Genomic DNA, 14,037 nt, shown 5'->3' on the forward strand with positions numbered 1-14,037 from the left:
AAACGCATGGGATGATGAAAAATATCACTCAAATAAGCCCAAATACGGCGTGTTAAAACTTCTTGCTTGATGCCTGAAAAACCGCCGACTGTCGCCAACCCGTGCGGGAGTCGTGCAATACTCCGAGCAAGCGTGCGCGGAGGATGCAGAGACTACCCAGCGTTCCTTGTCAGACTACTTCACCATCTGCATGGAAAAGTTCACGAAGTTGGGGGCTTATAACAGGCTCGGAAAAACTTGTCAGTTAGTTTTGTTCCTTTCCTCTATTGACTGTTTTTGTCCCACTATCTCTAATTAATTATCTTTATGCACTAATAAGCAATTGAAAATGGCGCACGTCAATCTCCGTATATCTTCGGCAACCCTCGAAAATGTGCGAACAATACACAATGGGAAACGTTGAGATGGCCTATCTTCGGAATCATCGGAAAATGGTCGGATGTGCTCGGAAAAAACTTCCGACCATTTTCAACACTCCGAAACTAGAAGTTTTCTTGTTCGTCCATCCGAACGGCATTCTCCGTCTATCTTCGGCAATTTGTCGGAGACGTTCGCACCCGCAAAGATCGTTCTTCGGAAAACATCGAAGAACTTCTGACCACTTACAACACCCCTTTTGAAACAGAAGTTGGTATGGTTCATCGAATAAATAAAATAATACACGGTTGCTTGGAGGCAAAGAATATCCCATCTCGGTTGGTTCTTATCGATAACATAACAATTTTTACACAAACTCGAGGTTTACTTTATTGCAATTTAATTACATTCTTAAATAGTTTCTACGTGTATTCGGCAACGCCAACCTAAATGTATGAACACTAACAAAACTGAGTCTGAGAAGGTTTTGTGTTGTTGGTTAATTACAAAACTGCCGTGAATAAAAAATTGCTAATACATAGCATTGTCTACTCAGTATTTTGTGAGTAGTTTCTCGTCTTGTTTCCATGTCAACCTTTAGCCATATTCGCGCTTGTCACCGCGATTTCTTCATATTTATTTTCCATCTGTTCGCTACTCTTGTTCTGTATGGAATTATTGTTCCTGAAATTTAACAAAGTGTATTTTTTTAATTACTGTGGAAAAACTTGAGAAATAGACTGACAGTCTATATATGAGTGCGTTTCTATTCTGAAAGAGTTATCATTTGAATGAACGTTTAATTAAAAGGTTAAAGGAATTCTTTATGTAAGTGATGCGCAAATGGAACATTTAACCTTCATATTTTTCAGTCCAGTTCCTCAGTTTTTACCAAAAAAGCACCGTTCTCACTAACGTGTTTTCGTTGGTGCACGTTCGGTTTTTTCGATGCGTTCTTGTTTAACATCTATACGATAGAGTTCCGTTTACAAGTATCTCCACTCTGGAGAGTGGTTTCAAATTTATGCGTTTTCGTTGAAACTAATTAACGTTTTTGAACGTATCTGTGTGAATGTCAGGCAAAATTGCATCGACGAAAACGTGTTAGTGTGGACGGGGCGTAAATCTATTACCAATTTTGTTTTGTTTGTTTGATTTTTTTTGCAATTTTTTTGTTCCTTTTTGTGGCTGAGAAAATCGTTATTTTGGCGTGCATGCGTGAGGGCAATTTCGCACATCGCAAAATGAATAACTATAAAGGCCAGTCCACAAGCATCGATTTGCCGGCCCAGTTTGTTCCAAGCAAATTTACACGCTGCGACTTGTCGGCCCGATTTTCTTTACCTTGCGAGGATGAAAATTGGCCTGATTTCTAAAAATCTGTGCCACTGCAAAATATTTTTAAAAATTGGGTGTATTTTAAACTGCACGCTCATTTTAATTTCATATCGAATCTAGGCCAAATTGGGCCGACAAATCGTACCGTGTAAAACGACCTTAACTTTTTAATAAGCTCTCAAATCAGATTGCTGACATTTCATTACCAATTGCGTTCAGGTCCTTTGCGCAGCGAGCAGATCACAGCCACTGCAATGACGATGAAAAATGCAAAAGCCACTGCTAAAACCAACATCGGAATAACTGAAATGAAAAAAAAAAACATAAACTCACGGGTAAGACTTAATTGTATTGCATTATGTAACAGTTTATCTGTTGATGTTCATCGAGTATTAGGTTCAACCCGCCCCCGGCCGGGGGTGGGGAGGTACTTACTCAAAAATAAGGGGGCAGGGTGTGCGCCGCCTTTCCTGAAACCCTTACCCTATTTCCGACGATCCTGCTCCATGGTGCTTTTTGGGTAGTTTTTTGGTCGTCGGACGGCAGAAAACGCTCTGTAGTCGCCGATACCACAGGCAATGCCAAATACAATCCTAACAGCTTGCGGACCTCTCCTAGTAGTGTTTTTGGAGAGGAGTTTTGTTGAAAGTCCTACACCATATTATTTCGCCAAGCACGATAATGATGAAACGATTTGTGAAAAGACTGACGAGGCTAAAGATCTTGATAAACAAATTTTATGCTGTGGTAACGATACTTTCCGTACTGAAATTTTGGGGGACTGAGCCCCTCTGAGCCCCATTTTTTTAGGTGGGGGGAGGGGGGGGGGGGGGGGTGCCCCCTGCTCCGCTGCCTATGCTGAGAGAGTATACCACGTACTTTTTAACTCAAACGAGCTTCCCAAAAGAAGTTTTAACCTCGAAATTTGTTATTTACACGATTAAATAGTCATTAGACGTCTGTCGTACAATTCAATAAGTAATCGCTCTCGTAATTTCAAAATTTCAGATTTTCAAGTCAGTCGCCTGATTACCCTCTGAATAGAACTCCATACAGTCAAGAGAAATTTTTTTTTTTTTTTTTTTTTTTTTACAGTCAAGAGAAATGATACAGTCCAATTATTATTACTTACAATATTTGTTTTTGTCTTTCCCTTCGTCTGACGTGCGCGCACCAACTTCACCAGGACCATCTGTAGGATTATTAAAGAAACGTAAATATGGTAAAAGCTACGTGAACTTTTCAGTATATTCCTAAAAAAATGGCTGGAGTTCTTTCGCAAATCGATATTAGCGCAGAAAGCTAACTCCGGGCAACTTCATTTGCGGCTCACGGATGATTTACCTAAGTTACAACTCAACCTCGCTATCTCAAAGAATTGACTGAATACGCAAATTTCGTTGGAGCGAGATTGATGGGATAAAATCTTGGAAGCGTTCTTAGTCATAACTGTCGGGGGAACTTAAAGGAGCTACGTCAGGGAGATTTTGTGGATTTTTGTTCTGAACTGTGTTGAAATTAGTGATAGGGAAATAAACCCGTGAAACACATCATCTTTGCGTGAGCATCTGAAGAAAGATAAAACCTTAGTTTGCCGAGAGATATCAAACCATGGCTACAAAAATCGATTGTTTTTTTTTTGTTTTAGAAGACAGTCAGTTTAGCTCAACTTTTCACGCTGCAATCCATTTCCATCCTAGCCATCCGCAGACCAAGACGCTTGTTAACAGTTTCAGTGCTCTAATATGGCAATTGTTAATAAAAATGGACCATTATTTTTACGTTTCCTACGACACAAATGTATATTTGGCTGTTCAAAAACGCTGTTTAAGTGAGTCACTCGAAGATAAGTTCGATTTATGAACCTAGGATTAATTTTGCTTTTGCTAAGTAAGTATTGCTGCGAAATATTTGGCTAATATATTGAATAGCACTTAAAACCTAGTAAATGCTGCAGAGCATTGTTTACCTTCGCAAGTTGCTACCAAGCAGCTTCGAACTTCCGTGGAAGAGTTGCTTTCGCAGAGTTTCCCGCCATACATCGGGGGTGGATTAGTGCACGTTCGTCTGCGTAACTGGAATCCAGTCCCACACGAGACACTGCATGCAGTCCAGTTTGACCAATCAGAGAAGCCGCCATCGACTGTCAACAAAATCATAGTAGTATAGAATAAGTAGTTGATGCCTTGGCCTACCCGATAATCGATATTAACTAGAAAGGGCTCATAATTAGTGTCATTTTTGTCTGCAAAATCGCCATGCAATATCGCTGGCGATGTTACAAACAAAATATATTTACGTTAAATTCTTGCAATATTGTGCGCAACAATTTAAACATTTCTTCACTAAAGTCTGCAACATTGCGTGCAATGACGTAACGTAGACTTAAGCCTACAGCCTGCTGGAATCGCTTTCCTTGGATAGATTTGCTTTAAATTCAGGATGCCGACATTATTGATAAAAGATGCTCCAAAATGGTCTATTTTTCTGACCTTTCTCTTCTCTAACAACGACTGAAAAGAAACACAACAGCTACAATCGGCTTAACTTTTGTCTTATATCTCGCCATTTTGTGAATAAACGGCTTGGTTGACACCGCGTCAACAGTACCGTTAAGATCAAAAATATCATGCACTGAAAAAAAAAAACAGTAAAATAATATAGTTAGGCTGACAGCTGCATGTATCCCGTGCAAACAGGCTTTATAATAAGAAAGTACGAGGGATGCAAAGCGCTTACACTAAGAGCAAGCCCCTTTTTTTTCGTAGGCGATTGAGCGTGAAGCGAAAAAAGCACAGGTGACAAAAAGGGCGCGCGAAATTTAAGAGAGAGACGCGCTCGTCTATATGCTATGTTTTGCGCAGCCATATTTTCACCCGCGCATTTTTTTCTTTTCTTTTCTTTTCTGTTTTTTTTTTGTTCACGCTCAACGGGATAATGAAAAAGAGGGGTTGCTTGCGGTCAACTTATTGCTTGGATTGGAGTACATATTATTAACACACCTGGACAAGATTGTCCTATACACTCTTTAGTCTCGATTGATTCTCCAATGCAGTCTTGACCACCGTTAGCCGGAGCAGGGTCAGAACAAATTCTGTAACGAACACTGCTCCCACTACCGCATGAACTGGAACAGCGAGTCCAGTTTGACCATGGCGTGTAACCTCCATCCACTAACGAAGAAAAGCAGAGGTTCATTATACGCCAAAAAATGTACATTTTAAATTTTATTTCATACGGCCGAAAGAAACATTTTGATTATAACTGTTCAATATTTTTGCTCTACTCAGCCTAGTCCCTAGGCGTTCTCCTCCTCTCTCGGGCGAGCGCGAGGTCTACGTAAGAGCCTGGGAACGGGTCATTCGGTGACGTCACGAAATTTCGCGCCAAATCGATAAGCGGGAAGGGAACGCCTGGGTACTAGGCTGTGCTCTACTAATTTGTCAAAAAAAGTTTAATAAATAATGGTTTTGGTTTTAAAATTTTTATCCACATATGTACCTTGTACACAGCCGTAGAGCTCTAGACGCATGCAGATGTGACCGCTCCAATCGGAAGGACGAAATATGACAGTTTGCATCCTAGTTCCGTTTAGAGGAAAGTATACAATCTCATCTCCATCAGCCGGCGACAGTTCAAATGTCTAAAGTAACAAAAATAAAAAACATTAAGCCAGAACGTATTTGAATTTTACCTTTGGTGAAGATTGCAAAATCTCGAGATTTATAATGAACACATTCGCACAGAAAATCACACAAATGTAATGCGCAAAGGTACCCCACGCCCTTGAAGACATTGTGATCCTACTACCCTTATTTTCTTGATACTGTTGTTTAACTCTCAGGTAAGACAACGCACAGTGCAGATAAACAGTAAACGCATTGCACCCATTGCAGACCTATAATGAGTAACTTTACCAGGTGCTACCACCTTTTAATTCTCTAGGTTAAAAAACATCATTGTAAAACACTAGCATGAGCATGACAGTACAGACATGCAAAGCTGTATCAAATATGTTTTCTCGCATGATGGATTTAGTTTTTCGTTTAAACCGTTGCTGACATGCAACCAAAGTACAGCACAGCACATACCAGACACAAAGCTGCGAAACACATTTGAACGCATTGCCGATTTTTGAGTGTTCCTTAACGCACCAGCTTCGTTCACTACAGAAGACTCATTTAATTAAATTCCACAGTTTGGCAAACCGTTGTTCAATTGCCGAAAATGGCGTGACGTTGGTTGTAACAGATTCGCGGGCATTAATAATAATAATAATAATAATAATAATAATAATAATAATAATAATAATAATAATAAAAATAATAATAATAATAATAATAATAATAATAATAATAATAATAACAATAATGGTTTTATTGGTAACATTTCTACAGTTTAGCTCTACATTTACCAAACTAACCCTAACCCTAACAAATAAAATTATATTTACAATTAAAACTGTATACCTTTGGATTTTGAGCCGTTGGGTACCTTTGGACGGCAGCGGAAGCGTTAGCTTTGTAATTTATTTTAAACTTTGTTAAATACTGGTTGGAGGAACTTCTTCCTTGGAGCTCAAAGCCAGAAAGGTTGGCAGGTTTATCTGTTTGGGAAAAAAATCAAGAAAGAGTCAGAGGAAATAAAGTGCTGCTAGAACGCGATGTTTTGGCGCAACGTCGAGACTGCACCTTCTGGCTACCCGTAGAAGTGCGCAATGTTATATTGCCCATGTGTGCACAACATAGCACGCAGCACGCGGAATTGCAAAGGTTGTATACTTTATAGAGGAGCCCCATAACCATATAAATAGGATAATCATAGAAAAACCATGCATTTCATTCAGTAAAATCAGTAATTAAGGTTTAAATAAAAGGCAAAGTAAATAACCGGAGAGCTCCGCTTATAGGCTTGGCTAAATGTATATATTAGTGCTTTTAGTTTAAGAACTGCTTTCTCTGTGGTACGACTGCCTTAAGGCCGATTTACACTGTACGATTTTGTCGCATGCGACAAGCTTACGATACGCCTACGACAGCCGTTAGCGAGTTGTAGGTTTGATTCACACGACACAATTCGTGTCGTAGGACTGTCGTAAGCATGTTGCAAGCATGTCGCATGCGACAAAATCGTACTGTGTAAATCGGCCTTTACTGTTATTTTTAGATTAAAATCAGACGGATACTTCTCACCTAAAGAAACCTTCAAATACTGCTGTGGGTCGAGAATCGACGAACACCAGGCATTTGAACTGTTCAGTAAAGCATGGTCTTCATTGAAGCTGGCGTTATGCGACGTTGTTACTTCAATTGTGCTTCCAACGATGGCATCTGTGAGGAGAGCGCCGCATCCGGGACCTTTGGTAGCAAAACAGAAATTTATCAGTTAAGAATTAGAGTCATTCTATCTGCGAGATGTATTTTTCAATCTTTTCTAGACTTTCTTATTATCTCAAAGAAAAAAGTTCTAAGCTGCTATGGTTTTGTCTTCTTTTGTCCTTGTGCCGGCTACTGTGCCGCCATTTTGATGACGTGATCATTGCCGCAACATAAGAACTTGCTTCCCGCAATATTAATGATGCCGAAATCTTGCAGCGTGTGCAGTGGGCAATGCAAGACCATCGAACAAAAATGCTGCATGCAATGTAATAGACTGTTAGTGAGGTCCTTAGCTTACAATGGTATGCATACATGGATGAAATTAAACTCTTCAATGCCTTTTTAATAAAGCTAGTCTAGCCTCGATTAGTAAGTACCCCTGAGGCTTTTTCATTGAACAAAATAAGAACAACAGAATAAAGAACAAACTAAGCAAGACATAACAATAAAAAATTCAGTATACCTCCCAGGATATGGAATTCATCTTGCTGCTCTTCATAATTAATTGTAGGCGATTGTAATTAAAAAACAAAAATGCCTTTATAAAACCCTTTCAAACTCTTGATAGCAATCGTGTTAGATCTAACAGTTTTAGATGATAAACCTTGATATGCCTTTCTTTTAGTGTTAGCTCTAAGGATTTGGTATTGCAAGTCGTATTTTACAAATATTTTAGAGGCAATATATCAACATTGCACTATATTCAGCAAAGATATATTATCTTTCGAGCAAGTTTACGCTGCTCACAAAAGCAATCGATTTTTGCATGTTGTTTTACTCTACCACTGAAAATATTCTCTTGCTCACCCAAAAACGATCTTTTCAGTACAAATCCTTGTCGCCTTTTACTAAAGTTTTAACATGATAAAGGATTACACTGTCCCCAATGAAATATCACAAATCACAGAAATGAAACATTTAATTAACTCTCGCAGTGTGAAGATCATTATAGTCTCGCAGGGAGGCTGAATTATTGCAGCCATTTTTGTCCAACCTTTCCGCTCCGGGGAAGAAACCGCGGCCAATGCTGATTTCTAAAAGCTTTTGAAAAGCGCTATAAGTTTAAATTACAACTTCAGAAGGCAGAAAGGAAAAGCTTGCGATGCATGATGCATGTGTTTTGTGGTTTCTTAAGCCCAAGGGAAATCGTTCAGTCACATCATACAATATCTCTGCTATAAAAAAGGCCGTTATATAGGACATATAAAGTTATTTTTGGCAATGCATAAATATCAAAGTAAACCTCCAATTAAACCTGTAGTAAAGTACTGGGAAAAAACTCCCAAGAGGTAAAATTACACCGAAACGACAACGATTGTCAAGATTTGTAAAAACGGAGACAAATTACAAACGAGGAAATTTGGATGCAAATTTCGCCATCCGTAAAGGAATTCTTTTGAGCTTGCGATAGCCTGCGAATACAGCCGCCTCTCACGCTCCGATCGCAGCAAGCGGATCGGAGCGTGAGAGGCGGCTGTATTCGCAGGCTAAGCTTGCGGCGACTATCTGCATTTGACTCGTGTGTCAACGTGTGCATTTATCTAAAAATCGAAAACATATAGGCCAGGGTCCTTGGATTCATATCAAAACTGCTCATTTGTGATATTGGGTTGTCTAAGAGGTGGCACGTATATTAAATTAGGCTCTGCTACAGAAAGTGATAGCACAAAAAAACCCGACAAAATTGTCAAAAATAATAAGAGTTCAAGCTGGTTAGTTCTAACTAAATAAGATAAGAAATAAGTAACACATAATTAATTTTCCTCGTGCCTCTCTCTGAATTTGTTAAGGGGTAAACTATACAATTTTATGAATAATCTGTCGCTTTAGTCGAAAAATCTTTCAAGATACATTAATTAGGTATACCCCCTAGAAAGCTGTAATAAATTCTCAAGCAGTGATAAGAAAGAAAGCTTTGTTACTAGGCTCGCAACCACGACTTTGTGCGCCCAAAAAAACATTTGCTTTTGAAATTCTATTGCTTAAAAACGATCGTGTTGGATTAAGATAAGATTAGCCAAGAACAAAGAAAGATGCGACGGCAAAATGTTGTATTGCAAGCTAAAGTAAGCTAACAATAGATTCGTTGAGATAAAAAATCAGTTGCTATATTTGATATAAAACCTAAAATGACATCACCAAGTCTCGAAAGTAAGTTTGAAAATAAGGGCATTGGACGTTTTAAACAGTTACGTACACAGATAGCCAAGTTATGTGTTTCGTGTAAGGAAATTTACTTTGTCAATACTGAAATTTACTTTATTATTTAGCGTGTTAATGAACCATGCAATAATCATACGAATACAATATTATTTCACTGTTGATACTTATACCTCAAAACCAGATAAAAAAGGGTCCTATTCGGTACAGTTTGATCGAAAGTTTTGTAAAGCTATCGAAACCCTGAGGAAAAGAAGGAAAATTGGCTATTGTCGATAACATTTAAAAGTTGCGCAGATAGATCCATCGTTATTGATGCATATTGACAAACAAAACCTATAAATTAAGACATTTACCCTTTGGATAAGCTGAGACTTGTCCAGCAATGACAACAGCAAATGCGATGAACACATGAATACCAAGCCTCGACAGTCTCATGATGGTTTTAGCGTTTTGAACGGTTTTTAGGTCTTTCAGACGGGTGTCAACGAAATCTCTTCCAAAATATACGTTTCGTCAAAAACAGCCAGCCATGCATGATATGATAAGATACGCAAATGTATTTACATTGTTTACGTCACCATTCTCCAGGTAACCTTTGCACGTGCAGGCGAAAACTCTGGACTTGACTGGACTTTCATTCTCATATTGTGCCGTGCATCAAAATGGCTTTGTTTTATAATGACAATTAATATAGTTTTAAGGTCGTGACTAGAATGGATACTCCAAAATCAGAAATCCGCATGCAGGGAGACTGGCACCCATTGCTGCATTGTGCTTCCCATTACTAAGAAATAAAAGATAACCGCAAGCAAACCAGAGTGGAACAAACTAAACCGCAAGCACACTGAAGTGCTTGGGTTCCAAGCTGTTCCAGTCTCCCAGCGGATTTCTGGATTTTAAGGAGATATCTATTCTAAAAAGTCAAGAACATAGTGCTTTTATGGTTTGCAATCAGTGATTGATTGAGAAACATCATTCAGAACTAAACATATTACTTTTTTATTGCTTTTATTTTTAGGTTTTTTTTTTTTTTTTTTTTTTTTTTTAAAACCTAGAATAGGGTATGTTAGACATTGCAGTCATTTAGGCATAGTTATATGCATATCCCAAGACCAGTTTGATTAATTAAGAAGTTAAATAGCCTAATTTTCCAGTATACACCAATCATATAAGGTCCATTATAAGCTAACTTAGAAAAATGTGGGCTCGGTGGGATTTTTACTCTCAGTCTTTTCTGTAATTAGATTATTCTGGATATTCTTTTCCGATCGACTGCTCCTATTGAAGAAATGTGAAGCACGACGTCTGCACAACACAGACAATTGCTGGGATCTGTTTTGGAACGTGTTGAAAGCCATGCAGACTGAAAAATAGCGTTGAAAATAAATAGTGTTCAAGATCTTGTTTTGAGTCAACTATAGGTAGCCTTATTAAGGGACACAAAGCCGAGCATCGTGATGTAATCACTCACAATAAAAGTTAGTTTTGAGTTACTTTTAGGATCTACTTCCAAAATCATAAGATATGATGTTGCATATCATTTTACTAATTTCGTTTCTTGTGTAAATGACTATGGAAAGAATCAGAGTATCGAATGAATCAATCAGGCTTGGCACTCCTCTTTTTGTGACGATGTAATTTACTTACCCCTCTCACCTGAGGTTGTACAGTGATCGATGAAAACGATAAACAAATTCCTGCTTTTAAAGCGCTTTGAGGACATACCTTACCCTACCGTGAGAAGACACATTTTCTGGAACAGACAAGCCCCCTTCTGACCTCTCAACCATTGCTGGTTTGCAAGTAACATATCAAACACAAAAGACAGTGTTTCATCGGAATATCCAAACACCGAAGAAGAGAGTTGAAAATACGACGCGCAGCGAAGTATTTTTGACGAGATTCAAGGTGTTTGGATAGCCGATGAAACACTGTCCCGAGTATATCTCATCAATCGAAACAAAAACTACGGAGTAAACGGAGAAATAAAATCGTAAAAAAATCTATGCTAATTAAGAAGGGTATCCAAACCTCCTTCACGTTTGATTTTTTTTTTAACTTGATGAATTATTAATGAGTTCGAGAAACAGAATTCCAATGAAAAGGGGGAGGATGAAGCGAATGTTCCGGCTGTGTGAAGTGTCCCAACTATATATAAATGACCCGAATTGAAACGCCTACGTGTCTATAATAATGCAGACTAATAGTACGAGCAGACGTTTCTGTCTGCAGGTTTAGTGTAAGCATTTTACGGAAACTGTTGACAATGACACTAATACCACAAGTCGAGAATTTTTCGTGTTTGTTGAAAAGTAGTTAATCCGAGGTAGATGGATAAACAACAGATAACAAAGCAGATTGATTCATTTTTGTTTTAACTTGTTCAGCTGAGGGAAAAAATTGTTGAACTTCGATTAACGATGACATGATTTGTCAGCGACTTGGACCCCCTTTAGGCATCTAAGGTCATCTAAGGTTCAGCAAATTTCAAAGCTTGTAAACGCCCATCTCCGTTAAAAAAAATCGGGATTTTTCTTGAAGAAGGTGGGTGAATGTAAATGTCATGGTTTAATTTTACCCTTGGTAAAATTTGGTATTTACTTTGTTCGGGGGTATGGTAAAATATGATAATGAATATAAAACAAAGGAAAATACCAAATTAAAGACTGAACTAAGGGTAAAATTAAAACAACCATGTTGAAATAAATATTAAATAAATAATAATAAATAAATAATAAACATGACATATACATGCTACGAGATCTGTGGTGGACAAATAATTCAGCATTTAGATGAAACCACAAGGGAATGTTAATAGACATATAAATAAACAATAAATTAATTGACTAAATAAAACATAAATAAATAAATAAATAAACAAACAAACAAGAAGTAATTAAATAAACAAACGATAAATAGATAAAAAAACCTAAATAAATAACGTGTAAACAAAATATCAATCAAATGCAAGTTATAAAGGAAGGTGAAACCAGTGACTCCTGTTACTTTAAAAGGACTACTCTGACAAACAGGAGCAAATTAGGGGAATGGAATATGTTTTAATTTGTTTTTTTTGTTTTTGGGTTAGCCGGATCTTGGTGTAGATCAGGATCAGCAGTAGACTTGATAAACAAACTTTAAATGCAGGACTGATCAAACAGCTAGGAACTGAAGTTTTATATTTATTATGGCCCAATATTTCGGTTGAACAAAACCAACCTTCATCAGTGCTAAGGAAGGAAGGTGCTCAGAACAGTTGTACATGTCAATCCTGAAGCACGCGACTTGCTTGAAATTGATTAAACAAGCATTCCTTATTTTAAATACTGTAATGCAAGCTTAAAAAAATACAGCGATATAGAAAGAATGTGAATATAAGTTTGAAGCAATAAAACATGTAATGCTTGCATCTTAATAAACACCAACAGCTCTGGTATCATGCTGTTGGCGAGATTTTGTTTTCAGTATTACTTTCAAGTCTTGTCAGATAACGGCTGACCGACAGGTAATAATTTAAATTAATTTTACCCACGACGAACATGGGCGAAGGATATAAACCGATAACCGAAATAATTAATGTTTTATATAGAAAAAGATAGCAAAACGCAAAGAATCCCACTGGGATTACCAGTCGGGCTATATACAATAAAGAAAGCGTAAATTTAATGTCTTGAACAGCCGGGCTTACCTTTAAACGAGGTCATGGCACACGAAAATTGGACAAGGATCACCATAAGGGCTTCCCTCCACATTTTTACTTGGCGTATCCTTTCTTTTCTCGCCTACTGTAGCTGTGAGCTGTAATAACTAGTCATTTTTGCGCTGGTTGATTCTCACACACAGACTCTATTCATTCGGAAATGAAAGTATACGATAGTATGTAGTGGCGGGTATTCCATTCTGATGACGTCACAGATTTAATCCGGAAGAGACATTTTGATCATTATTTTGTCATCAATTTTATATTCACCAATACATGATGATTTTACAATTCAACTCTACTCACATTTTGTAAATTTACTTCCCAGGAAGAGGCTGATAAAGTTTCCAAAATAAACAATTGGTGGCACGCCCGAGCAAATTTCTAAAGACACCATGAATGACCTTTTGATAAATCCCTTAGCTTGGTTTTAATCATCTGCTCACCGAAAATTAAAGCTTAAAATGATCGGATTTAAGTTATTTTTATAGCCCCTTTGAATAACTTGATTGCTTGTTAATATCAAAAATCACAGAAGCTATTCAAACTTTGAGAAACGTAAATCCAATTTCAAATCTTCAAAACTTTTTCACAGAAAGTATTTATATATTTCTAATTGCCATCTAAGCTAAAAATATCCAGTTTTTCCTTTGGCAAAACGTGAAGGTGTAAGATTTCGAGTGCCTCACTTGACATTTAACCTATAAGCTTGTGCTGTGATGATGTTTTCTTTTTCAGAGGAGGGCGATCCTTTGGAAACCACTTATGAGACATCAGGAGCCCATGGAGACATCTACTTTTTCACGCCCTTCATCATAATTTCGTCTTTACAAAAATGCGAAAATTGCAAAAACCACTGCAATTTTTGAGTAAATATATAAATATATTATTTTCAGAAAATAAGTCGTTGTGTAGCACACGCAAAACGTGTTCAGTTTCACACTTCGTTCGCCTGCGTCGCAGACAAACTTAAACCCTGACACGTCCGGCTGCAACGCAGGCTACACTTCGTTGGCCAAAATAAAAGAAACGGAAATATTTACAAATATTTATCTAATTCATATTTGTTGCAGTTGGCATAAGATCCCATTCCTGTTCTGA

The 14,037-nt window shown here is 37.7% G+C and overlaps 1 protein-coding gene across 5 annotated transcripts; it reads right to left on the bottom strand.

Annotated features, from left to right (window-relative positions):
* Nucleotides 1-731: 731 nt before the first annotated feature.
* On the bottom strand, nt 732-13,032 carry LOC144629318 (uncharacterized). Of its 5 annotated transcripts, none has more exons than XM_078487554.1 (9): nt 12,925-13,032; nt 6,888-7,052; nt 6,165-6,301; nt 5,197-5,338; nt 4,698-4,868; nt 3,665-3,838; nt 2,828-2,887; nt 1,902-1,998; nt 732-1,041 (listed from the first exon to the last, which is right to left on the bottom strand). In XM_078487554.1, exons 1-9 carry the CDS (start codon nt 12,986-12,988, stop codon nt 948-950), a joined length of 1,104 nt encoding a protein of 367 aa, XP_078343680.1. In that variant the 5' UTR covers nt 12,989-13,032; the 3' UTR covers nt 732-947. The 5 variants fall into 5 exon arrangements, with proteins under 5 accessions (XP_078343680.1, XP_078343679.1, XP_078343678.1 ...); XM_078487553.1 differs by having other exon boundaries at nt 6,888-7,055; nt 12,925-13,029; XM_078487552.1 differs by lacking the exon at nt 12,925-13,032 and adding an exon at nt 9,590-9,819.
* Between the last annotated feature and the right edge of the window lie 1,005 nt (nt 13,033-14,037).

Source organism: Oculina patagonica, chromosome 10, assembly GCF_052425735.1.
Source record: "Oculina patagonica isolate OP01 chromosome 10, crgOcupat, whole genome shotgun sequence".
Lineage (NCBI taxonomy): Eukaryota > Metazoa > Cnidaria > Anthozoa > Scleractinia > Oculinidae > Oculina > Oculina patagonica.